Source organism: Salmo salar, chromosome 06 (genome assembly GCF_965601325.2).
Source record: "Salmo salar chromosome 06, fSalSal1, whole genome shotgun sequence".
Lineage (NCBI taxonomy): Eukaryota > Metazoa > Chordata > Actinopteri > Salmoniformes > Salmonidae > Salmo > Salmo salar.
The window spans coordinates 90103956-90129527 of NC_138296.1; the positions used below are offsets into that span (position 1 = coordinate 90103956).

Sequence of the window (25572 nt, forward strand, 5' to 3'; positions counted from 1 at the left end):
AATGACGTGGATGTCGATTAAGGTAGCCCTCCTGCACCTCTCTGATTGAGGGGTTGGGTTAAATGCGGAAGGCACATTTCAGTTGAAAGCATTCAGTTGTACAACTGACTAGGTATCCCCCTTTCCCTTCCCGGTGGCTCAAGTTCATTGACTGCCCCCCAGTTCTCTGTACATACAGCACCAGTCAAGTTTTAGAACACCTAATCATTCAAGGGTTTCTTTATTTTTACTATCTTCTTTATTGTAGAATAATAGTGAAGACATCAAAACTATGAAATAACACATATGGAATCATGTAGTAACCCAAAAAAGTTTTGGCAGACATTCTGTAAATGTTCTCGTCGATTAAACATTTCATCTCAATAGAGTTTTCTGTTTCCAAAACTAGAATCTGTTATGAACAGAGTGGACTAAGGTTTGTAAACTTTAACCTTTGCAAAAGATTTTAGGAGTGTAAAGGCGAATTTAGTTATTGCACACGCGCACTTCAGAGTATGCGTTCCCTAACGAAAACATGCAGATGATGCTATAACGAAGTCAATAGGATCTCGCTAGCTCGTACTTGGCTCGCCTCACTATGGCTCATTTGAAACGACAGGCTGTGGTCTCTTGGTTTAGTTATAAAAGTCTTTGATGGAATCCTTTACGCTAGCTAGCTCATTTAAGGCAAGAGTAGCAAAAGTAAGCTATTAGTTATTTAAACAAGAAAAGACAACTTAACTTTTTGCCCAAAACTTTTGTAATTTTCTAAATAGATTTTTTTTTACTCTTGTTCCCGACCGTATTTAGTCCTCAAACTCGAGATATGCCATTTCGAAAATGAGGCGTTTCCCGATAACAGGAATATGCGTCGTCACACGCCTTCATCCGATTGGTCAGCTAGGTGGACCATATGAGCCTGCATAAGCATCATCACTCTCCATCTAATTGGTCGAGTAGGCGGGCTTTCTGAATTTGGGTTTTTGGTAACTACGACCTGGTAATGCTCGTCGCCGTAATATTTTCCTGGTTGAAAATAAGTACAAAAGGGCGCATTCGTAAATTCACTCTGGCTATCTACTCCGATTTCAGAGCACTCAACTGAGTGTGCAGAGCGCAGAATAATTGATGAATTTACTAACGCTCAACACCCATTGAATATGGCCGGTGCTAGTAAACGTCAGCAAAAAAAAAGCATAATTAAATTGTTGCCATCATCACAGTTACCAACGCTCTGGATAACATGAAAACAGCCTAACCAGCTCTGCTAGGGAGAGTAAAATGGTCAGAGTGAGGTGTTCTCTCTTTGTCTGTCTGTTATCTCTTTGTTTTTGCCTGGGTGCTTGACTGCAGTTGTGAGGTCAGAGAATGCTCGGATCAAACCCTACTCCTCGGCCAGAGCGTCCAGTGTGCCCTCCGAAAGAGAAATGCTCTGAATTTAAGAGGACAATCTGACAACGCTCTGAATTTATGAGTGTGCACTCTGGCACTCCAGAGTGAATTTACTAACACACCAAAAGTTCACACCAATGATTTATAGATATATACGTAAAGGGGGTGCTGTTTTGAAGCCCTCGCGCCTCCATCTTGGCACTCCCCTACAATTGTAAAACATATTTTGGAAGCTATAGATATGCATTTACTAATGTCTACATTTGTTTTAGCCACGTTTATTCTATTAGACACCTTAATGCATACTTTTAAGTTATGTGAACTAAACATAAATAAAATATATAAAACAATTTTCCTTAAAGTATAATTTTTTTAAAGTACTAATGTGACTCTTCCCACTATAACAACAAAAACATACATAAGTGCATATAATTTTGTCCAATAACTATTTAAATTAAATACCGTAGGATTCCATTCATTCCTATGGAAGACGGCTTTTCTAAGGAGTATCAATGTGGCTTACCGGTGAGTTCAAAGCCTCTCCTCAAAGATTTTCGTAACTAAACCAAGATATACCACCACCTGTCGTTTCCAATGGGAACAAATGAGTCATAGTGGGCAGAGCCAAGCACGAGAAAGCGAGATCCTATTGGTGCGTTCTGGCATCATCTGCATATTTTTCTTTCGGGAACGTCTACCCTGTGAAATGGGGGTGTGCAGTAACAATTCGCCTTTGCACTCCTAAACAACGCGATTTTTAAAAAACTTTTGCAAAGGTTAAAGTTTACAAACCTTAGTCCACTCTGTTCATTCTAGTTTTGGAAACAGAAAACTGTATTGAGATCAAATGTTTAATCGATGAGAAAATTTGCCAAATGTAGGCTAAAATCCATCTTCTCCCACTGCACGTTAGTGGGTTTAACTCACTACCATATTTGGCAGTGAGTGGAAACAGAAAGCGGAGGCTTCACATTTAAACATCCAGTGAAATATCTGTTTGTTTTATCTGTGTTCTCATAGGGTGCGTTCGTAAATTTGCCTCCAGTATGTCAGAGTGCGCGCTGGATAATTCGTAAATTCAGAGTGTTGTCATAATGTCCTTCGTAAATTCAGAGCGCACACTGGACACTCTTACAGAGGAGTAGGGTTGATCTGAGTGTTCTGACCTTACAACGGCAGTCAAGCACTGAAGTTAACTGGCTAAAGTTGACTAGCTTGCTAGCTATTTCCAGACACAAATGAGCAGCACAACAAGGGAACACCTTTGACAATTTTACTTACCCTAGCAGAGGTGGTTAGGATGTTTTCATGTTATCCAAAGCGTTGATGACTAACTGTGCTGCTGGCAACAATTTAATTACGCTTCTTTGCCGACGTTTACTGACACCGGATATATTACAAGCATTTCGCTTCACCCGCAATAACATCTGCTAAACACGTGTGATGGAGTAGATAGCCAGAGTGAATTTACGAACGGACCCATATTATCTGCAATCCAACAGTCTATCTATATACGTAATTGGTTCACACAGTACATTGTGGACCTGCCCCGCCCCTCTCGCAGTCAAACTATCCGCTCGGGCCAAGTCACTGTAGACCTCCTGGCCTGGGCTTCACCGAGTAAAACAATTAGTGTTGTAGATTACACTTATGACGGATAAAGTCAATTGTATAGCCAATTTGAGGCTTAAATGAATGTCCATCTTCATTCTACAGTCGTATAATAAAGACAACCTGACCATAGGCTCTACTACTGGTTCCCATGGAAACCGTACGAAAGCGAGGCTGCTGGTGTGGAGCTCGCTAGCAGGCGGAAGTGTTTCCGCTTTCCTCTGCTCGCCGTGAGATAGAAACGGTCTTGCTAGCTGTTGTGACGACGCGGAAGAAGCGACAACACCACAGGAAAGACTATTATTCGCGATAAAAATAACAAAATCAATTGGAGGATAGTCTGGCTATTTGAGTCCATGACCAGACAGTGAGAACGGAGAGGAGGGCTTGAAGGTAGCCTTTTCGTTGGTAAGTGTCTTCATTCTTATGTTTTTCTCAAGCTAGCTGTACAGTAGCTAGCTAAGTATACGGGATCACTCTGGCTTGTGACACTGCTATCGGGGTTCTCCCTCTGTCAGTATACTGCTTTTGATGTCGGCCTCCTTGGCTTGGGCCTATTGTCTATGTTTTGAACCTGTGAAAAACAGAAACCAATGTTACTAACTACTGTGTAACTAATACTATTGTCATTTACGATAACATCTGTCTATTAGCTGCCTTCTACCCGTGTGCACTCAACAATGTCCTAGGTCTAGGATAAGGTTGGCTAGTGGCTAGAGCTATCTACTAGTTAATGAATCTAATTTAATAGACTCTGACCCTTCAAAGGCTATTTGAACCGTTAATGTGTTTGTAAACCAACAATGACATACATGTCTGTCAGTGCCACAACAGAGATAGGGGGAGGAGAGAGGACGGGCAAGGGCCACTGCAATGAGGAAGGAACCCCGTTGTGGATGACGATGCCTAAGATAGATAGCTACCATAATACCTCGCTACCAGTATAGCAATACCATCCAAACCTACTGAGAAGCAGTGGATAAAATGCATATAAAAAGTGTTATTACAGTATAGAGCTGCCCATCCCTTTAAATGGGTGGTTCTACAACAGATTTGTGATTATTTTGTTACAAGAACCCTTTGTCTCTAACCTTTGTCTAATAAACCAGATCATCAGCTATTGTAGAGTATACTAAATTATTAGTTACGGTGGTACATTGTGATAGTGGTTACGTTAGTACTGTAATATTGGCTATCATTAATCATATTTCCCAACCTTATAACCTTGTGTCCTCCTGACATGCAAGCAGATCACTAACAATGCACGTCACCCTATAGTGTGTACTACATTGTTGTCATCTGCTAGGTCTGCTACATCATAGCTGTTTTGTGAAACATTGTTGCAATGTATCCGAATGTTCAACTGATTACAATGTATCAAAATGTAGACTTGTTTGACGCTCCGTGGATATGTGACATTTTGGCATAGATTACAGTGTCGGCTCTGCTCGGTGTTTTGTCCCGCAGCAGCTAATGCGTACATATACAGTCGGTCCGGCGCACTGCAATCAGTACAGTTGCACGTGTCGGTGTGTGTGACTCGGGCCATTGAAGCATCCGCTGTACTATGAGGGCATTTGCTAATTCAATTTGGCCAAGTTTACTAGGCGCAGTTAAACAAAAAAATCAGTTTTCTTTTTCTATTCCCCCCCCCCCCCCCCAAGTGTAAATGTTAAGTTTAAGCATTGTGGTCATATATCATAGCCCGATTAACATAATGGCTCATTACAAAGCAATAGTGATAACAAAATAAGCAATAAGTACAATTACTACTTGATCCCCAAAACGTTTTGAAATCTCAGAAATGAAAAGGTAAATGTCCCTTCTATCTCGTGCAGTAGCACATAGGGATGCTCCTGCATGGGTTTACACCACATAATGGCCTCCATAACAAAGGCTTTCTTTCTCTGCTTCCATGCTACTCTCTCTCTCCCTCGCTTTCTCATGCTCTCCATGCTGAGTCCCTCTCTTATACTCTCTCTCTTCTACTCTCTCTCTTTCTCCTTCACTTTCTCAATTCAAAGGGCTTTATTGGCATGGGAAACATACATATGTTTACATTGACAAAGCAAGTATAATAGATAATAAACAAAAGTGAAATTAACAGTAAACATTACACTCACCAGACTTTCAAAGGAATAAATACATTTATTAAATGTCATTATGTACAGTGTTGTAATGATGTACAAAAGGGAGCATACATAAATATGGGTAGTGTTTGTTATTCACTGGTTGCCCTTTTCTTGTGGCAACAGGTCACAACAAATGTTGCTGCTGTGATGGCACACTGGTATTTCACCTGATAGATATGGGAGTTTATCAAAATTGGGTTTGTTTTAAAATTCTTTGTGGATCTGTGTAATCTGAGGGAAATATGTGTCTCTAATATGGTCATACATTTGGCAGGAAGGTTAGGAAGTGCAGCGCAGTTTCCACCTCAGTTTGTGGGCAGTGTGCACATAGCCTGTCTTCTCTTGAGAGCCAGGTCTCCCTACAGCGGCCTTTCTCAATAGCAAGGCTATGATCACTGAGTCTGTTCATAGTCAAAGCTTTCCTTAATTTAATTAATTAATCAGTCACAGTGGTCAGGTATTCTGCCACTGTGTACTCTCTGTTTTGGGCCAATTAGCATTCTAGTTTGCTGTTTTTTTGTAAATTCTTTCCAATGTGTCAAGTAATTATCTTTTTGTTTTCTCATGATTTGGTTGGGTCTAATTGTGTTGCTGTCCTGTGGCTCTGTGGGGTCTGTTTGCGTTTGTGAACAGAGCCATAGGACCAGCTTGCTTAGGGGACTCTTCTCCAGGTTAGTCTCGGTTGGTAATGGCTTGGGAATCGCTTCCTTTTAGGTGGTTGTAGAATTTAACAGCTCTTTTCTGGATTTTAATAATTAAAGGGTATTGTCCTAATTGTGCTCTGCATGCATTATTTGGTGTTTTACTTTGTACACAGAGGATGTTTTTGCAGAATTCTGCATACAGTCTCAATTTGGTCTTTGACCCATTTTGTGAATTCTTGGTTGGTTTGCTGACCCCAGACCTTACAACCATGAAGGGCAATGGGATCTAAAACTGATTTCAATTCTTTTTTTGCCAGATCCCAATTGGGATGTCAAATTTAATGTTCCTGTTGATGCCGTAGAAAGCCCTTTTTTGCCTTCTCTCTCAGAGATTTCACAGCTTTGTGGAAGTTACCTGTGGTGCTGATGTTTAGGCAGAGGTAGGTATAGTTTTTTTGTGTGCTCTAGGGAAACGGTGTCTAGATGGAATTTGTATTTGTGGTCCTGACAACTGGACCTTATTTGGAACAACATTATTTTTTATATTACTTAGATTTACGGTCAGCGCCCAGGTCTGACAGAATCTGTGCAGAAGATCTAGGTGCTGCTGTAGGCCCTCCTTGGTTGGGAACAGAAGCACCAGATCATCAGAAAACAGTAGACATTTGACTTCCGATTTTAGTAGGGTGAGGCAGGGTACTGCAGACTGTTCTAGTGCCCTCGCCAATTCATTGATATACAGTTGAAGCCGGAAGTTTACATACACTTAGGTTGGAGTCATTAAAACTTGTTTTTCAACCACTCCACAAATTTCTTGTTAACTAACTATAGTTTTGGCAAGTCGGTTAGGATATCTACTTTGTGCATGACACAAGTAATTTTTCCAACAATTGTTTACAGACAGATTATTTCACTTATTCACTGTATCCAATGAGTCAGAAGTTTACATACACTAAGTTGACTGTGCCTTTCAACAACTTAGAAATTCCAGAAAATGATGTCATGGCTTTAGAAGCTTCTGATAGGCTAATTGGGAAAATCAAAAGAAATCAGCCAAGACCTCATAAAAAAATTGTAGACCTCCACAAATCTGGTTCATCCTTGGGAGCAATTTCCAAACGCAGAAGGTACCACGTTCATCTGAACAAACAATAGTGCGCAAGTATAAACACCATGGGCCACGCAGCCGTCATACCGCTCAGGAAGGAGATGCGTTCTGTCTCCTAGAGATGAAAGTACTTTGGTGCGAAAAGTGCACATCAATCTCAGAACAACAGCAAAGGACCTTGTGAAGATGCTGGAGGAAACGGGTACAACAAAAGTACCTATATCCATAGTAAAACGAGTCCTATATCGACATAACCTGAAAGGCTGCTCAGCAAGGAAGAAGCCACTGCTCCAAAAGTGCCATTAAAAAAAAGCCGGACTACGGTTTGCAACTGCACATGGGGACAAAGATTGTACTATTTGGAGAAATGTCCTGTGGTCTGATGAAAGAAAAATGGAACTGTTTGACAATAATGACCATCATTATGTTTGGAGGAAAAAGGGGGAGGCTTGCAAGCTGAAGAACACCATCCCAACTGTGAAGCACGGGGGTGGCGGCATCATGTTGTGGGGGTGCTTTACTGCAGGAGGGACTGGTGCACTTCACAAAATAGATGGCATCATGTGGAAGGAAAATTATGTGGATATATTGAAGCAACATCTCAAGACATCAGTCAGGAAGTTAAAGCTTGGTCGCAAATGGGTCTTCCAAATGGACAATGACCCCAAGCATACTTCCAAGGTTGTGGCAAAATGGCTTAAGGACAACAAAGTCAAGCTATTGGAGTGGCCATCACAAAGCCCCGACCTCAACCCTATAGAAAATTTGTGGGCAGAACTGAAAAAGTGTGTGCGAGCAAGTAGGCCTAAAAACCTGACTCGGTTATACCAGCTCTGTGAGGAGGAATGGGCCAAAATTCACCCAACTTATTGTGGGAAGCTTGTGGAAGGCTACCCGAACCGTTTGACCCAAGTTAAACAATTTAAAGGCAATGCTACCAAATACTAATTGAGAGTATGTAAACTTCTGACCCACTGGAAATGTGATGCAAGAAATAATAGCTGAAATAAATGATTCTCTCTACTAATATTCTGACATTTCACATTCTTAATATAAAGTGGTGATCCTAACTGACCTAAGACAGGGAATTGTTACTAAGATTAAAGGTCAGGAATTGTGAAAAACTGAGTTTAAATGTATTTGACTAAGGTGTATGTAAACTTCCGACTTCAACTGTATATGTTGAAGAGGGTGGGACTTAAGCTGCATCCCTGTCGAAACCCACGGCCCTGTGGAAAGAAATGTTTTTTTTTTTACAATTTTAGCTGCACACTTGTTTGTGTAAACGGGTTTTATAGTATGTTTCTCCCCCAACCCTACTTCCCATCAGTTGGTATAGCAGACCCTCATGCCAAATTGAGTCAAACATTTTTTTGGAATCAACACGGCATGAGAAGACTTTGCCATTTGTTTTGGTTTGATTGTTTGTTACTTAGGGTGTGCAGGGTGAAATATGCGGTCTGTCGTATGGTCATTTGGTTAAAAGCCAATTTGACATTTGTTCAGTACATTGTTTTCACTGAGGAAATGATAGGAGTCTGCTGTTAATGATAACGCAGAGGATTTCCCTAAGGTTGCTGTTGATGCACATCCCACGGTAGTTATTGGGGTCAAATTTGTCTTCACTTTTGTGGATTGGGGTGATCAGTCCTTGGTTCCAAATATTGAGGAAGATGCCAGAGCTGAGGATGATGTTTTAAGTATAGCCAATTTGTGGTCTGTATATTTTGTCATTTAATTTAGGATACCATCAACTCTACAGGCCTTTTGGGTTGGTATTTTGTCATGTTATTGGAAAATCCAGTAGGTTCTGGTAGTCTTTAACAACTGATTGTAAATGATCATGTATATGTTTTTGCTGTTTGTGTTCTTTGTTATAGAGTCAAAAGTATTAGAGAACATCCTCGTTTTGGATCAATAACTATTACAATTTTCCCAGGAGTAGTTATATGCTATGAATTCTTCAATTACATTGAGCTGATTTCTGATGTGCTGTTCCTTTTTCCTTACATTTCTGTATGTCGAGTCCGTCTTCTATTATCCAGAGTTCTTACATTCTTGAAAATCCTGGAGAAGTCATGGAATTTTAAAATTGTGTTTTCCTGGCCTGGAAAAGTTTTGGAAAATTATAAAATCTGAAACATTTAAGAAAAGTAATGGAAATTCATTTAATACATTATTTTATTTAAAATATTTAAACAATAAAAAATCATATCGACCAGGATCGGAATGACTCTAGCACATCTGTGTTTGTGCGCTTAACCTGGATAGTGTGAGGCAAGGGGGCCATTGCTCAAGGAGTGAGTGACAGTCGGACATTACGGCAGCAGGTAGGCCTTTTAAAATATGATAGAACAGATTAATTAGGTAGCCAATTCAAAAAATATCTTGTACCCTCTAGTTAACTGTTTGTGATGTTCCCCCCCCCCAAAAAAATGAAAATTCACAGACACTGGAAAATAAGGTCATACGAAGTTGATTTACTTTTTTAAAACAATTCACACGATTCATTTTAAACTACCATTTTTGACTAAAGGACTATTCACTTCTTCGTTTGTATTAGTTGGGATTCGGTTCAATCCCAAAGAATCAATCAAATCATGTCAATCTAAATAATTTGTGAATCGTGAACATTCATTCTAGGCAACAATATCAGATGTAGCCTTTTCTTTTGAATTGTGTGGCTTCAGTAAATGCTAGTCAGCCTGCAAAGTAAACACTTCTAAGCAGGGCATAAAATGAACACCCGCCAAATGCAGGTAGATTTAGGTATTGGCGGGTATGAACATATATTTTACCAGCCATGTTGGCGTGTGGTCAATTTGTAGATCTCTACAGTGCCAGCATTACATTTGTGAATAAAAATTGTCATGTATGAGCACATGCTTCTGATTTTTATTGTAGAAAAATGCTGCAGTAGCTGTTTTGTTTCATAGTTGCTAATCCCACTAAAAAAATAAGAATCCTATATCCCACCTGAGGTAGCAACAATGCCTGGCAGGAGAGCTGTATGCTCTGAGTGAAATGCTGATAGATTCATTTTTGGAGGCGCTGTGCACAGGGATAGAAGTTTGTCTAATTAACTCTATAAAGTCTACAAAGTGAGACTTTGTCCTCGTGTTTCTTGGTTATTTACATCGTGTTAATCACAAGCTAGTTTGCCTTTCAACGTTAGTTTGAGTCTGCTGCTTCAACTGATAGCGAAGAGACGCCCTAGTCACACACACACACACACACACACCTGACAAACCTCAAGTGGCCCCGTTCCCACAGTAACCTCCCACCCTTAAAGAGGCAGCTGGACATTTTGTCTCATCTGATATTTTGGTTTAAAGACTCGGGTCACAAAAAAGGTAATGAAATTGAGCAATATACCACATTTACTTCTTACTAATACACTGCTCAAAAAAATAAAGGGAACACTTAAACAACACAATGTAACTCCAAGTCAATCACACTTCTGTGAAATCACACTGTCCACTTAGGAAGCAACACTGATTGACAATACATTTCACATGCTGTTGTGCAAATGGAATAGACAACAGGTGGAAATTATAGGCAATTAGCAAGACACCCCCAATAAAGGAGTGGTTCTGCTGGTGGGGACCACAGACCACTTCTCAGTTCCTATGCTTCCTGGCTGATGTTTTGGTCACTTTTGAATGCTGGCGGTGCTTTCACTCTAGTGGTAGCATGAGACTGAGTCTACATCCCACACACGTGGCTCAGGTAGTGCAGCGCATCCAGGATGGCACATCAATGCGAGCTGTGGCAAGAAGGTTTGCTGTGTCTGTCAGGCGCTACCAGGAGACAGGCCAGTGCATCAGGAGACGTGGAGGAGGCCGTAGGAGGGCAACAACCCAGCAGCAGGACCGCTACCTCCGCCTTTGTGCAAGGAGGAGCAGGAGGAGCACTGCCAGAGCCCTGCAAAATGACCTCCAGCAGGCCACAAATGTGCATGTGTTTGCTCAAACGGTCAGAAACAGACTCCATGAGGGTGGTATGAGGGCCCGACGTCCACAGGTGGGGGTTGTGCCTACAGCCCAACACCGTGCAGGACGTTTGGCATTTGCCAGAGAACACCAAGATTGGCAAATTCGCCACTGGCGCCCTGTGCTCTTCACAGATGAAAGCAGGTTCACACTGAGCACATGACGGATGTGACAGAGTCTGGAGACGCCGTGGAGAACGTTCTGCTGCCTGTAACATCCTCCAGCATGACCGGTTTGGCGGTGGGTCAGTCATGGTGTGGGGTGGCATTTCTTTGGGGGGCCGCACAGCCCTCCATGTGCTCGCCAGAGGTAGCCTGACTGCCATTAGGTACCGAGATGAGATCCTCAGACCCCTTGTGAGACCATATGCTGATGCGGTTGGCCCTGGGTTCCTCCTAATGCAAGACAATGCTAGACCTCATGTGGCTGGAGTGTGTCAGCAGTTCCTGCAAGAGGAAGGCATTGATGCTATGGACTGGCCCGCCCGTTCCCCAGACCTGAATCCAATTGAGCACATCTGGGATATCATGTCTCGCTCCATCCACCAACGCCACGTTGCACCACAGACTGTCCAGGAGTTGGCGGATGCTTTAGTCCAGGTCTGGGAGGAGATCCCTCAGGAGACCATCCGCACCTCATCAGGAGCATGCCCAGGCGTTGTAGGGAGGTCATACAGGCACGTGGAGGCCACACACACTACCGAGCCTCATTTTGACTTGTTTTAAAGACATTACATCAAAGTTGGATCAGCCTGTAGTGTGGTTTTCCACTTTAATTTTGAGTGTGACTCCAAATCCAGACCTCCATGGGTTGATAAATTGGATTTCCATTGATTATTTTTGTGTGGTTTTGTTGTCAGCACATTCAACTATTTAAAGAAAAAAGTATTTAATAAGATTATTTCTTTCATTCAGATCTAGGATGTGTTGTTTAAGTGTTCCCTTTATTTTTTTGAGCAGTATACTTTTCTTGTTTTAGAAACATTACAAAACATGGTCATATGTTTTTAGTTTCTTTGATGTAATTATGGCAAAAATATTTATTTTGTCTGGTAAAAAATCTGAGTGGCTGGCGGACCAAAAAGTAAATTTTAGGCCCTGCTTCTAAGATAAATATGACTATATTAGAAAAGGTACATTTCCTGAAAATGTGTGGGCTTACTTCAGCTGAATAAAAAGATTTGCAGCCTACCATAGCCACTAATTTGATCTTTGATACATTGAATGACCAAATTATTTCAAAAGGCATAAAACATATTTGGTTGTAATGTTGCAATGTTTTACATCAATGGGGGGGTCAACCATCCTCCAGGAGAACTCATGGGGGGTCAACCATCCTCCAGGAGAACTCATGGGGGGTCAACCATCCTCCAGGAGAACTCATGGGGGGGTCAACCATCCTCTGGGAGAGCTCATGGGGGGGGTCAACCATCCTCCGGGAGAACTCATGGGGTGGGTCAACCATCCTCCGGGAGAACTCATGGGGTGGGTCAACCATCCTCCGGGAGAACTCATGGGGGGTCAACCATCCTCCAGGAGAACTCATGGGGGGGTCAACCATCCTCCGGGTGAGCTCATGGGGGGTCAACCATCCTCCGGGAGAGCTCTAACAAACCACATTTTAGAGATCAGCTGCTCAACCGGACCTTGATAAACTAAGTGTTTGAGCAGGGCTTGATCAAAAGCCTGCACACCCAGTAACTCTGACTGAGGGTTGACCACGTGTTTATACAGTTGCCTAACAGCTTTTCTACTTTGTTGGGTGGGGGTTATTAGTCTAGATTCCAAGCTATCTGTGCTAATGTTGCTATTTTGTAGAATGCCCTTGATGATACTAGCCAGATGGCCACAGCTAGATTACCTAGCAAGATGACAAAGAAACAATAAAATTCACTCTCCATAATCACATACTGCCAATTGCCAGCCCATAGCCAAGTGTTTAGCTTGCTAATGTTAGCATATTCACTAGCTAGCTAGCACATCATAGTGCAGTGACCTTAGCTAGCTAGCTAACATGGGCACATGTTTAATGGAAACTAGCTAATCCATTGTGATTTTATAACTACAGTGGTTAGCTAGCTTGCAGGAAGTAGTTAGTGTTTTGTCCATTGCGTCTGTGCACTTAGCTAGCTAACATCCCGTAGCCTACATTGCATATGAAGTGTGACTTGCTCATCTGTGGACATATGGAGAAAATGCCCACTCTAAAAAAAATATATATATATATATATATTTTTTTTTGCTCCTGCACGTGGGGGTTTGTGTTCACTGATTGGCTCGAAGTCAAGTTGTTGGCCACTGATGACCATTTTGATTCTACAAGTAGAAACGGTAGGATCATCTACCGGGTCGGCACGCAGCAGGTACGCCGCTCACTGTGATAAGGCCGTACTTCTAGCCAGACGGGTTGTTGTTCTGTTCAGACTATGGCCTCTTGGCATGATGCAGTGCCACTGTGCCAACGTAGTCCTTGCCAAAGGACCATGCGTCACTCTCTGCTACCTCCCACCAGCCTGCATGCAGGTGACTCTGTTGCCTCTCCACTGGGGAACAGAAAGGAAAGGTGGTGGCAGGAGGGTACCGGACCTGATTATCAAGGGCCACCAAGTGTGTGTGTGTGTTGCTCTCAGGAATAGGCCTATTTGTATACTTACTCTATGGTCTATTTTTGTGAGAGTCGCCATCAGGCGTACCTGTCTCACCCACTGTGATAAGTGCCTATCGGCAGTGAGCTTCTTGGTGTGTTTAATGCTTTTAAGGAGCGTTACTCCTTTAAGGTCCAAGGACCTCATACACTATATATACACCAGTATGTGGACACCCCTTTAAATTAGTGGTTTCTGCTATTTCAGCCACACCCATTGATGACAGGTGTATCAATCCAGCACAGCCATGCAATCTCCATAGACAAACATTGGTAGTAGAATGGCCTTACTGAAGAGCTCAGGGACTTTCAAAGCATGCCACCTTTCCATCGAGTCAGTTCGTCAAATTTCTGCCCTGCTAGAGCCGTCCCGGTCAACTGTAAGTGCTGTTATTGTGAAGTAGAAACTTTTAAGGCGCAACAAAGGCTCAGCCGCTAAGTGGTAGGTCACACAAGCTCACAGAACGGGGACCGCCGAGTGCGGAAGCATGTAAAAAATCTTCTGTCCTCAGTTGTAACACTCACTGCTGAGTTACAAACTGCCTCTGGAAGTAACGTCATCAGCACGAGAAATGTTTGGCGGGAGCTTCCTGAAATGGGTTTCCATGGCTGAGCAGCTGCACACAAGCCTAAGATCACCATGCCCAAATGCATAGTGCCAACTATAAAGTTTGGTGGAGGAGGAATAATGGTCTGGGGCTGTTTTTCATTGTTCGTGCTAGGCCTCTTAGTTCCATGGAAGGGAAATCCTTAACGCTACAGCATACAATTACATTCTAGACGAGTCTGTGCTTCCAACTTTGTGGCAACAGTTTGAGGAAGGCCCTTTTGCTGTTTCAGCATGACAATGATTCGTGCACAAAGCGAGGTCCATACAAAAATGGTTTGTCGAGGTTGGTGTGGAAGAACTTGACTGGCCTGCACAGAACCCTGACCTCAACCCCATCGAACACCTTTGGGATGAATTGGATCACCGACAGCGAGCCAGGCCTAATCGCCCAACATCAGTGTCCGACCTCACTAATACTCTTGTGGCTGAATGGAAGCAAGTCCACGTTGCAATGTTCCAACATCTAGTGACAAGCCTTCCCAGAAGACTGGAGGCTGTTATAGCAGCAAAGGGGGGGACCCCCAATGAGATGTTCGACGAGCGGGTGTCTACACACTTTTGGTCATGTAGTGTATATGTTATTTTCAGAGGTTGACTGGCCAGCCAAAATCGTCAAATATTCCAGGTAAACGTGAATGGATTCTCAATTGCAGTATGGTTCTGGAAACAAAGCAAGTTTTTTAAACTTTGAAATCAAAATAATTTCTCAATTGCAAAATACACACTTACTGTACACAGTTTTAACCTGCTTCATCACCGTTGCAGCTGACAGAACTTTTCAGTGACCACACATTTCTGGCAGCCTTCTTCCATTCCACACAGGTTTTCGGAGCATGCCAGATAGAGAGACCATGTGTTAGTTAGCTGTCTTCCGTCTACCACTGCTGTAACATGGAGATATGGCCATGTGGGAACACTAACCCTATATTAAGGTCTTTATCAATGTGACGTTATTATTATTATTTAAATCTTGCTGATATGAAAGATAAGGTCTTTATGCTTCCAAAGCCGTAACGCAAGAAATGTGTGTTAATGTTCAGACCAAGCATCGGGGCTCTTAACAAAAACTGGATCAGAGTCATGATCAAGGGCTATCTCTCCATGCTGTCTCTCTCTTCTACTCACTCTCCATCCATCTCTCTTTCTCTGGGCTCTCTCTCCCTCTTCCCTCAGCCCCAGCCTGGCTCCATCAGAGTAGAGGGCTGAACTCAAGGCATTAGTCAGGCCTATCAGATGGCAATCTCTTCACTGCTGTTCCCTGGCACACTGAGTGCTCTCTGTTCCCAGACACATGCCTTCCGTCCCCTGCTCTCTGTGTTCCCAGACACATGCCTTCTCTCCCCTGCTCTCTGTGTTCCCAGACACATGCCTTCTCTCCCCTGCTCTCTCTGTGTTCCCAGACACATGCCTTCTCTCCCCTGCTCTCTGTGTTCCCAGACACATGCCTTCTCTCCCCTGCTCTCTGTGTTCCCAGACACATGCCTTCTCTCCCCTGCTCTCTCTGTGTTCCCAGACACATGCCTTCTCTCCCCTGCTCTCTGTGTTCCCAGACACATGCCTTCTCTCCCCTGCTCTCTCTGTGTTCCCAGACACATGCCTTCTCTCCCCTGCTCTCTGTGTTCCCAGACACATGCCTTCTCTCCCCTGCTCTCTGTGTTCCCAGACACATGCCTTCTCTCCCCTGCTCTCTGTGTTCCCAGACACATGCCTTCTCTCCCCTGCTCTCTGTGTTCCCAGACACATGCCTTCTCTCCCCTGCTCTCTGTGTTCCCAGACACATGCCTTCTCTCCCCTGCTCTCTGTGTTCCCAGACACATGCCTTCTCTCCCCTGCTCTCTGTGTTCCCAGACACATGCCTTCTCTCCCCTGCTCTCTGTGTTCCCAGACACATGCCTTCTCTCCCCTGCTCTCTGTGTTCCCAGACACATGCCTTCTCTCCCCTGCTCTCTGTGTTCCCAGACACATGCCTTCTCTCCCCTGCTCTCTGTGTTCCCAGACACATGCCTTCTCTCCCCTGCTCTCTGTGTTCCCAGACACATGCCTTCTCTCCCCTGCTCTCTCTGTGTTCCCAGACACATGCCTTCTCTCCCCTGCTCTCTCTGTGTTCCCAGACACATGCCTTCTCTCCCCTGCTCTCTCTGTGTTCCCAGACACATGCCTTCTCTCCCCTGCTCTCTCTGTGTTCCCAGACACATGCCTTCTCTCCCCTGCTCTCTGTGTTCCCAGACACATGCCTTCTCTCCCCTGCTCTCTCTGTGTTCCCAGACACATGCCTTCTCTCCCCTGCTCTCTCTGTGTTCCCAGACACATGCCTTCTCTCCCCTGCTCTCTCTGTGTTCCCAGACACATGCCTTCTCTCCCCTGCTCTCTGTGTTCCCAGACACATGCCTTCTCTCCCCTGCTCTCTGTGTTCCCAGACACATGCCTTCTCTCCCCTGCTCTCTGTGTTCCCAGACACATGCCTTCTCTCCCCTGCTCTCTGTGTTCCCAGACACATGCCTTCTCTCCCCTGCTCTCTCTGTGTTCCCAGACACATGCCTTCTCTCCCCTGCTCTCTGTGTTCCCAGACACATGCCTTCTCTCCCCTGCTCTCTGTTCCCAGACACATGCCTTCTCTCCCCTGCTCTCTGTGTTCCCAGACACATGCCTTCTCTCCCCTGCTCTCTGTGTTCCCAGACACATGCCTTCTCTCCCCTGCTCTCTCTGTGTTCCCAGACACATGCCTTCTCTCCCCTGCTCTCTGTGTTCCCAGACACATGCCTTCCCTCCATGTCTAAGTGACCCCAAACGTTTGAACAGTAGTGTACATTAGGCTGACATGACTGGTCAAGAAGAAAACGATAGTTCGAGACCTCATGACCAGGAGGACTAGGCTGTTTTCACTCTTATCGTTGACCGACAACATAAGGCCTACTTCTGAGGACCGAGTTGGTCAGATTCACAGTGTTTAACGGTCACCTGTACAGGGATGCAGGTGTCATTGCAGGGTACAGTGAAAATCTTAGGCTTCACGCTCCAACATGGAGGACGAAATGAAATAAGAGTAGAACAGCACAGTAAGAATTGTCCACTTTTCAAGATTAGACACAATTTTCCACCAAGGTTTTGCTGAGCTTGTAATCTGATTTACAGCAGCAATCTGATTACAGAAGAGTAATACTGATTTACAGCAGCAATCTGATTACAGTAGAGTAGTTCTGGGAGTTTTTCCCTCTTAACCAGACACAAGGCTGCATCCAAATGGCTCCCTATACAGTGCACTACTTTTCATATATAGTGCACTACTTTTGACTGGAACCCTATGGGCCATGGTCAGAAGTAGTGCACTAGACTATACAGGGAATAGGGTGCCATTTGGGATAGGCCCAAGATCAGATTTCAATAGAGTCTGGCTCCGGCAGATCCCTTCTCACACCACAGACGCTGTGAGACATATGAGATGAGACAGGATGTGGAATTGTGCCAGAGAGGATGGCACGTTACCGCCACAAATGGCACGTTGGTGAAATTGAATTTAGAATTAGAAGATGGGTACTAGCTAGCGTGTACATGCTAGCCAGCTGTACATGTAACATTGGTTAACATAGATACTCTGTTTTGTCTGTCAACTTACCACCCATGTAGTCTTGTAACTAACTAGCTTACTACACGACATCCAGAATAAGATCTGTCGTGGGCACCAATTCAGATATCTAGCCTAAATTATTTATTTTGGTCATTTGTTTTGATGCTATCGGTTTTGTTGTTTTTCTACCAATTAATTTCCAGTAAGATATCTGTTTTCAGCAGTGGTTGTATTGTGTGGGCCAGAGTGTTTGTTTTTTAAGGAAGTGTTCTGTTGATAGACTGGTTTGTTCAAACTGTGAAGAAGGGTGTATTCCTGGCCGTATCAAACCAGGAAACATTCATTTCTATTGTCATTGTGTGTAAGAGGAACTGGATGACAGAGACCACAAGTATTCTGAGAATGCTTTGACGAAGGGCCAGCTGAGAGCTCAACGGAAAGGTTGGGCCAATAGGAGCAGAGTAATATTAAGGTTATTGCAACTTTAATGTGTTTATTACAAAACTCTTATTAAACAGTTATTATCATAAACACCAATCAGTGTAATCCAATCTAAAGTAGCAGGTGTGGTGACGCCATCATCCTAGAGTGAATCAAGCACGCAGCACGCGTCCATGCCTCCTGGTAACCTTTGGTTACGTGCCTCTGCAGAGGACATGAAGACTGGAGGTGGCACATATGAGGTCAGATGATTTAGGAATATAAAGGAGAAAAATAGATTTTGCACAACACAAGAGAAAGAAGTTAAAGATGCTCTCCTGGCAATCTTAATGTAGTTCGGCTACAGGCTAATCAGGCTACTTTGTGCTGAAGGATTTCACAACCTTGGATTTAATAGGTTTTTATTTACTTTTCACATTCTTAGGCTTGAGAAAGTAATCAAACTCATTCTGCTTTCGGCTTCCAGCCTCTGCTGTAGCTGCAACACTGCTTTGCAAACACACTGTCAAACAGTCGTACAAACTGCTAGGCTACACCTGAAGAGCTCCTTTGAACTAACACAATATAACAGTTGATGTAGATTTTGTGTTTGTTTGTTTTGTCGACTAGAGAGGCGGGCCATCTTGTCCTTACAGAGTCCCATCTGCGTCAACAAAGCTCTTCATCATATCCTGGAGTGCATTACAAGTGCAACCAATGCACCGATAACACCCAACATTTGACTGTTTTTGTATCTGTTGGCCGTACTTCTAGCCAGACGGGTTGTTGTTCTGTTCAGACTATGGCCTCTTGGCATGATGCAGTGCCACTGTGCCAACGTAGTCCTTGCCAAAGGCCCATGCGTCACTCTCTGCTACCTCCCACCAGCCATTTTTGTGAGCGTCGCCATCAGGCATGTGTGTGTCTTGCCACTAGGTCTGTGTCGGTTTCGTGTCGTTACCTACCGGGCCTCCATTCTAGTGCAAGCAAAAACAGGAGCCAATCACATTTCCCCCTGCTCTGTTCTATTCAGCTCAGCAGCTCCATGCTGTTAGCTCCATGCTGTTAGCTCCATGCTGTTAGCTCCAGGCTGTTAGCTCCAGGCTGTTAGCTCCAGGCTGTTAGCTCCAGGCTGTTAGCTCCAGGCTGTTAGCTCCAGGCTGTTAGCTCCAGGCTGTTAGCTAGCTAGCAGCTCCAGGCTGTTAGCTCCAGGCTGTTAGCTCCATGCTGTTAGCTAGCTAGCAGCTCCAGGCTGTTAGCTAGCTAGCAGCTCCAGGCTCTCAGCAGGCTGCCCTCTACCCTCTTGAGGCATGCTGCCTGGCCTGCTGGGATAGCTTGCTACTGTTATGTTCAGTAACCATGCTATTAGCTTATGGCTATCAATAGCTACCAGATCAGCAGGCTGGCTGTGACTACTTGCTATCTCTGTGCTAATGGACCTGCTGCCCTCTCTCTCCTGAGGTACGCTGCCAGCCAGGCTACCGCCACTGCCTGCTGACTAATGTAGCCTAACGCTAGGCTATCGCTCCCTAGTCACTACCCAGCAATCAAGCTTCTGCACCTGGATCTCATTTGTGTTTTAATGTTCTTGATTCCTGGACGTGGATTTAATTTTTCCTTTTTGTTTTCACCCCTAGAGCGATAGTGTTACGGGTTGTTTCTCTAGGAGGGCTCACTCAGGCCCCGCTGGTTTAAAGGGGTTTAACTGTAAAACATCTCTCTCTCTCTCTCTGCTGACTTTGCTCCTTTCTTCTCTTCATCCCCAGCTGTTTCTAGGAACCCAACGGTTAATTTCCCCTCGGGGGGGGGGGGGGGGGGGGGCTGGTGGATTTCTGCTTCTGCTCCGAATACTGGAAGTCACTACTGCTGTCTCGCTCTCTGTCCCGCTGTCTCTCTCGCTCTCTGTCCCGCTGTGTCTCTCTCTCTCTGCTGACTTTGCTCCTTTCTTCTCTTCATCCCCAGCTGTTTCTAGGAACCCAACGGTTCATTTCCCCTCTGGGGGGGGGGGGCTGGTGGGGGGGCAGCGGGATTTCCACTACTGCTCTGAATACTGGAAGTCACTACTGCTCTGTCTCTCTCTAGCTGTCTCTGTCCCTCTGTCCCGCTGTCTCTCTCTCGCTGTCTCTGTCTCGCTCGCTGTCTCGCTCTCTGTCTCGCTCTCTGTCCCTTTGTCTCGCTCTCTGTCCCGCTGTCTCGCTTTCGCTCTCTGTCCCTCTCTCTCGCTCTCTGTCCCTCTCTCTCGCTCTCTGTCCCGCTGTCTCGCTCTCTGTCCCGCTGTATAAAAGACACCTGTCCACAGAAGCAATCAATCAATCAGATTCCAAACTCTCCACTATGGCCAAGACCAAAGAGCTCTCCAAGGATGTCAGGGACAAGATTGTAGACCTACACAAGGCTGGAATGGGCTACAAGACCATCGCCAAGCTGCTTGGTGAGAAGGTGACAACAGTTGGTGCGATTATTCGCAAATGGAAGAAACACAAAAGAACTGTCAATCTCCCTCGGCCTGGGGCTCCATGCAAGATCTCACCTCGTGGAGTTGCAATGATCATGAGAACGGTGAGGAATCAGCCCAGAACTACACGGGAGGATCTTGTCAATGATCTCAAGGCATCTGGGACCATAGTCACCAAGAAAACAATTGGTAACACACTACGCCGTGAAGGACTGAAATCCTGCAGCGCCCACAAGGTCCCCCTGCTCAAGAAAGCACATATACATGCCCGTCTGAAGTTTGCCAATGAACATCTGAATGATTCAGTGTTGTGGTCAGATGAGACCAAAATGGAGCTCTTTGGCATCAACTCAACTCGCCGTATTTGGAGGAGGAGGAATGCTGCCTATGACCCCAAGAACACCATCCCCACCGTCAAACATGGAGGTGGAAACATTATGCTTTTGGGGGTGTTTTTCTACTAAGGGGACAGGACAACTTCACTGCATCAAAGGGACGATGAACGGGGCCATGTACCGTCAAATCTTGGGTGAGAACCTCCTTCCCTCAGCCAGGGCATTGAAAATGGGTCGTGGATGGGTATTCCAGCATGACAATGACCCAAAACACACGGCCAAGGCAACAAAGGAGTGGCTCAAGAAGAAGCACATTAAGGTCCTGGAGTGGCCTAGCCAGTCTCCAGACCTTAATCCCATAGAAAATCTGTGGAGGGAGCTGAAGGTTCGAGTTGCCAAACGTCAGCCTCGAAACCTTAACGACTTGGAGAAGATCTGCAAAGAGAAGTGGGACAAAATCCCTCCTGAGATGTGTGCAAACCTGGTGGCCAACTACAAGAAATGTCTGACCTCTGTGATTGCCAACAAGGGTTTTGCCACCAAGTACTAAGTCATGTTTTGCAGAGGGGTCAAATACTTATTTCCTTCATTAAAATGCAAATCATTTTATAACATTTTTGACATGCGTTTTCTGGATTTTTTGTTGTTGTTATTCTGTCTCTCACTGTTCAAATAAACCTACCATTAAAATTATAGACTGATCATTTCTTTGTCAGTGGGCAAATGTACAAAATCAGCAGGGGATCAAATACTTTTTTCCCTCACTGTATAAAAAAACAATCTTAACATAATCACTAGTTAACTACACATGGTTGATGATATTACTAGTTTATCTAACGTGTCCTGCGTTGCATATAATCGATGCGGTGCCTGTTCATTTCTCATTGAATCATAGCCTACTTCACCAAACGGGTGTTGATTTAACAAGCGCATTTGCGAAAAAAGCACTGTCGTTGCACCAATGTACCCAACCATAAACATCAATGCCTTTCTTTAAAATCAATACACAAGTATATATTTTTAAACCTGCATATTTAGTTAATATTGCCTGCTAACATGAATTTCTTATAACTAGGGAAATTGTGTCACTTCTCTTGCGTTCCGTGCAAGCAGTCAGGGTATATGCAGCAGTTTGGGCCGCCTGGCTCATTGTGAACTGTGTGAAATCCATAAATTCCTAACAAAGGCCGTAATTAATTTGCCAGAATTGTACATAATTAAGACATAACATTGAAGGTTGTACAATGTAACAGCAATTTTAGATAAAATACGGAATGGTTGAAAGAATAAAGGTTTTGTTTTCAAAATAATAGTTTCCGGATTCGACCATTTTCATGACCAAAGGCTCGTATTTCTGTGTGTTATTATGTTATAATTAAGTCTATGATTTGATAGAGCAGTCTGACTGAGCGATGGTAGGTACCAGCAGGCTCGTAAGCATTCATTCAAACAGCACTTTCGTGCGTTTGCCAGCAGCTCTTCGCAATGCTTCAAGCACTGCGCTGTTTATGACTTCAAGCCTATCAACTCCCGAGATTAGGCTGGTGTAACCGATGTGAAATGGCTAGCTAGTTAGCGGGGTGCGCGCTAATAGCATTTCAAACGTCACTCGCTCTGAGACTTGGAGTAGTTGTTCCCCTTGCTCTGTATGGGTAACGCTGCTTCGAGGGTGGCTGTTGTCGATGTGTTCCTGGTTCGAGCCCAGGTAGGAGCGAGGAGAGGGACGGAAGCTATACTGTTACACTGGCAATACTAAAGTGCCTATAAGAACATCCAATAGTCAAAGGTATATGAAATATACAAATCGTATAGAGAGAAATAGTCCTATAATTCCTATAATAACTACAACCTAAAACTTCTTACCTGGGAATATTGAAGACTCATGTTAAAAGGAACCACCAGCTTTCATATGTTCTCATGTTCTGAGCAAGGAACTTAAACGTTAGCTTTCTTACATGGCACATATTGCACTTTTACTTTCTTCTCCAACACTTAGTTTTTGCATTATTTAAACCAAATTGAACATGTTTAATTATTTATTTGAGGCGAAATGGATTTTGATGTATTATATTAAGTTAAAATAAGTGTTCATTCACTATTGTTGTAATTGTCATTATTAAAAATAAATAAATAAAATCGGCCGATTTGAACTGTATCGGCTTTTTTTTTGTCCTCCAATAATCGGTATCGGTATCAGCGTTGAAAAATCATAATCGGTCGACCTCTAGTCTTGATGCACAAACCAGCCCATCAAATTGTCAGAGACTCCAATCACCCAAGTGTTTTCTCTGCTACCGCACGGCAAGCAGTACAGGAGCATCAAGTCTAGGACCAAAAGGCTCCTTAACAGCTTCTACCCCCAAGCCATTAGACTGCTGAACAATTAATCAAATGGCCACTGGACTATTTACATTGACACCCCCCAATTTGTTTTGTTCACTGCTGCTACTCAATGTTTATTATTTATGCATAGTCACTTCACCCCTACCTACATGTACAAATTACCTCTACTAACCTGAACCCCCGCACACTGACTGTACCGATACCCCCTGTATATAGCCTCGTTATTGTTATGTTATTGTGTTACTTTTTATTATTTTTTACTTTAGTTTATTTGGTAAATATTTTCTTAACTCTACTTGAGCTGGACTGTTGGTTAAGGGCTTGTAAGTAAGCATTTCACGGTAAGGTCTACACTTGTATTCGGTGCGTGTGATAAATAAAGTTAGATTTTAATTTGACAAGTGGTTTTGTGGTCTGATTGTGTTCAGATCTGACCATGTCAGGAGGTGATGTGTTCTCCTCCATCTGGGCGCTTTCAGGCTACTGGAAGCACATACAGTGGGCACAGTCAGCACTCCTCCCACAAGTCTCCAGAAGATGTGTTTTTGGGACTGAGAAACACCTTTTTCATTATAACGGTGGAGGAAATCCATTCCTAACATGGGAGGAACGTGTTTGCTGGCCTCAAGTTCTAGCCAGCAAGTTAATATTTCGAAGAAGAAAAAAAAATGTTTGGATTGAGTTTATGCAATCCCTTTAGCGTTGTTTGCTGGCTAGTTAGTTACAGTAGTTAGGTAATGCCATCAGTTGTTGTCCTTATTTAGCCTATTCCACCGTTTTAGAATGCATACTGGTATTTGAATATAGCGCGGGAAAAGGGATTCTGGACACTATAGACACGGTAGCCCACTCAGGGCTCCTGTATGTTGCAGTGGTCTAAGGCACAGCATCTTAGTGCTTGAAGCGTCACTACAGAAACCCTGGTTCGAATCCAGGCTGTATCACAACCGGCTGTGATCGGGAGTCCCGTAGGGCGGCGCACAATTGGCCCAGCGTCGTCCGGGTTTGGCCGGGGTAGGTCGTCATTGTAAATAAGAATTTGTTCTTAACTGACTTACCTAGATAAATAAAATGCATCTACACCTACATTTAAAAATGTATGACTCTATGTTCAGGACTCTATGTTCAGACTACTAAAGCTGCATGAACTGTCAAATCTAGACACAGCCTTAGTTGGGTGGTAGAAGTTAGTGAATTGATCCTCAGGACCAGCTGGCTGAGGGGACTCGTCTCTATGGTCACCTCTTGGCATCTCTCTCTCTCCTCCTGAGGAGATCAGCGCGCTACACACACTATGTCAGTCTGCCATCCACTGGATTAGTAATCCAACTGAAATGTGCTGCGGAGAGTTCAGACTGCAGAGTAAATCCTCTCTCGCTGCCTCTGTCTCTCTCACGTTCTCTCTCTGTTATGTAATCATTGCTGTATGTTGATACTGTACTAATCTGTCTCTCCCCCCCACCCCCCATGCCACCCTGCAGGTTAAGCCTTAGAGGACTGTAGAGTTTCCAGGGGAAAAGATGAGTGATGGAATGGTATTGTGTGAGACGAGAGCCCTGGCCTCCTCTTCCTCTCCAGTCCACAGGCTGGCTACGTCTGCAATCCTCTTCCTCCTCCTCTCCCTGCTCCCCCACGGGCACGCATCAGGTAAGAGACAGCGCCATCCAAAGAAATACCCACTCTGACGCAGCGCAGGCTCACTGACGCAGCGCAGGCTCACTGACGCAGCGCAGGCTCACTGACGCAGCGCAGGCTTACTGACGCAGCGCAGGCACACTGACGCAGCGCAGGCTCTCTGACGCAGCGCAGGCTCACTGACGCAGCGCAGGCTCACTGACGCAGCGCAGGCTCACTGACGCAGCGCAGGCTCACTGACGCAGCGCAGGCACTCTGACGCAGCGCAGGCACTCTGACGCAGCGCAGGCTCACTGACGCAGCGCAGGCTCACTGACGCAGCACACCCATTAATGTGTGGAGTCTTTGTACCCCTCCCTCGGTTTTTCCTTTCTCTCCTCGTCTTCATTGCTCCAGAAGGTCGTTGCTTTGTTGCTCCTCCCCCTACACAAAAACACACTCCACACAGATTGCTTGAGAGCCTTGCTAGATTTCCTTACCGAAGCAGGCAGATGTCTGTGTGTAGAGGGGTGTGGTGTGATGCAGTGGCCCCAGGGACGTTTTTTTTCTTCAGAGCTGTAATTGATTTCCCTTTTAAATGTGGCATCTGAAAATTCCTCTCCTACCCCTCTGTACCTCACTCTGTCCTCCTCTCTCTGTTGTGTGTGTGTGTGTGTGTGTGTGTTAGGGCTGGTACAATTATAACCATGTTACAGACGGTTATGGATG

At 44.4% G+C, this 25572-nt stretch overlaps 1 protein-coding gene across 1 annotated transcript in view; it reads left to right on the top strand.

Moving 5' to 3' along the window:
- Positions 1–3067: 3067 nt before the first annotated feature.
- Positions 3068–25572, top strand: part of susd6 (sushi domain containing 6) — a 69987-nt gene continuing 47482 nt past the window's right edge. Inside the window, exons 1-2 of the mRNA XM_014205930.3 lie at positions 3068–3390; positions 24711–24876. Of these exons, the coding sequence (XP_014061405.1) occupies positions 24750–24876 (127 nt within the window). The 5' untranslated portion in view covers positions 3068–3390; positions 24711–24749. The remainder of the gene's footprint in view (positions 3391–24710; positions 24877–25572) is intronic.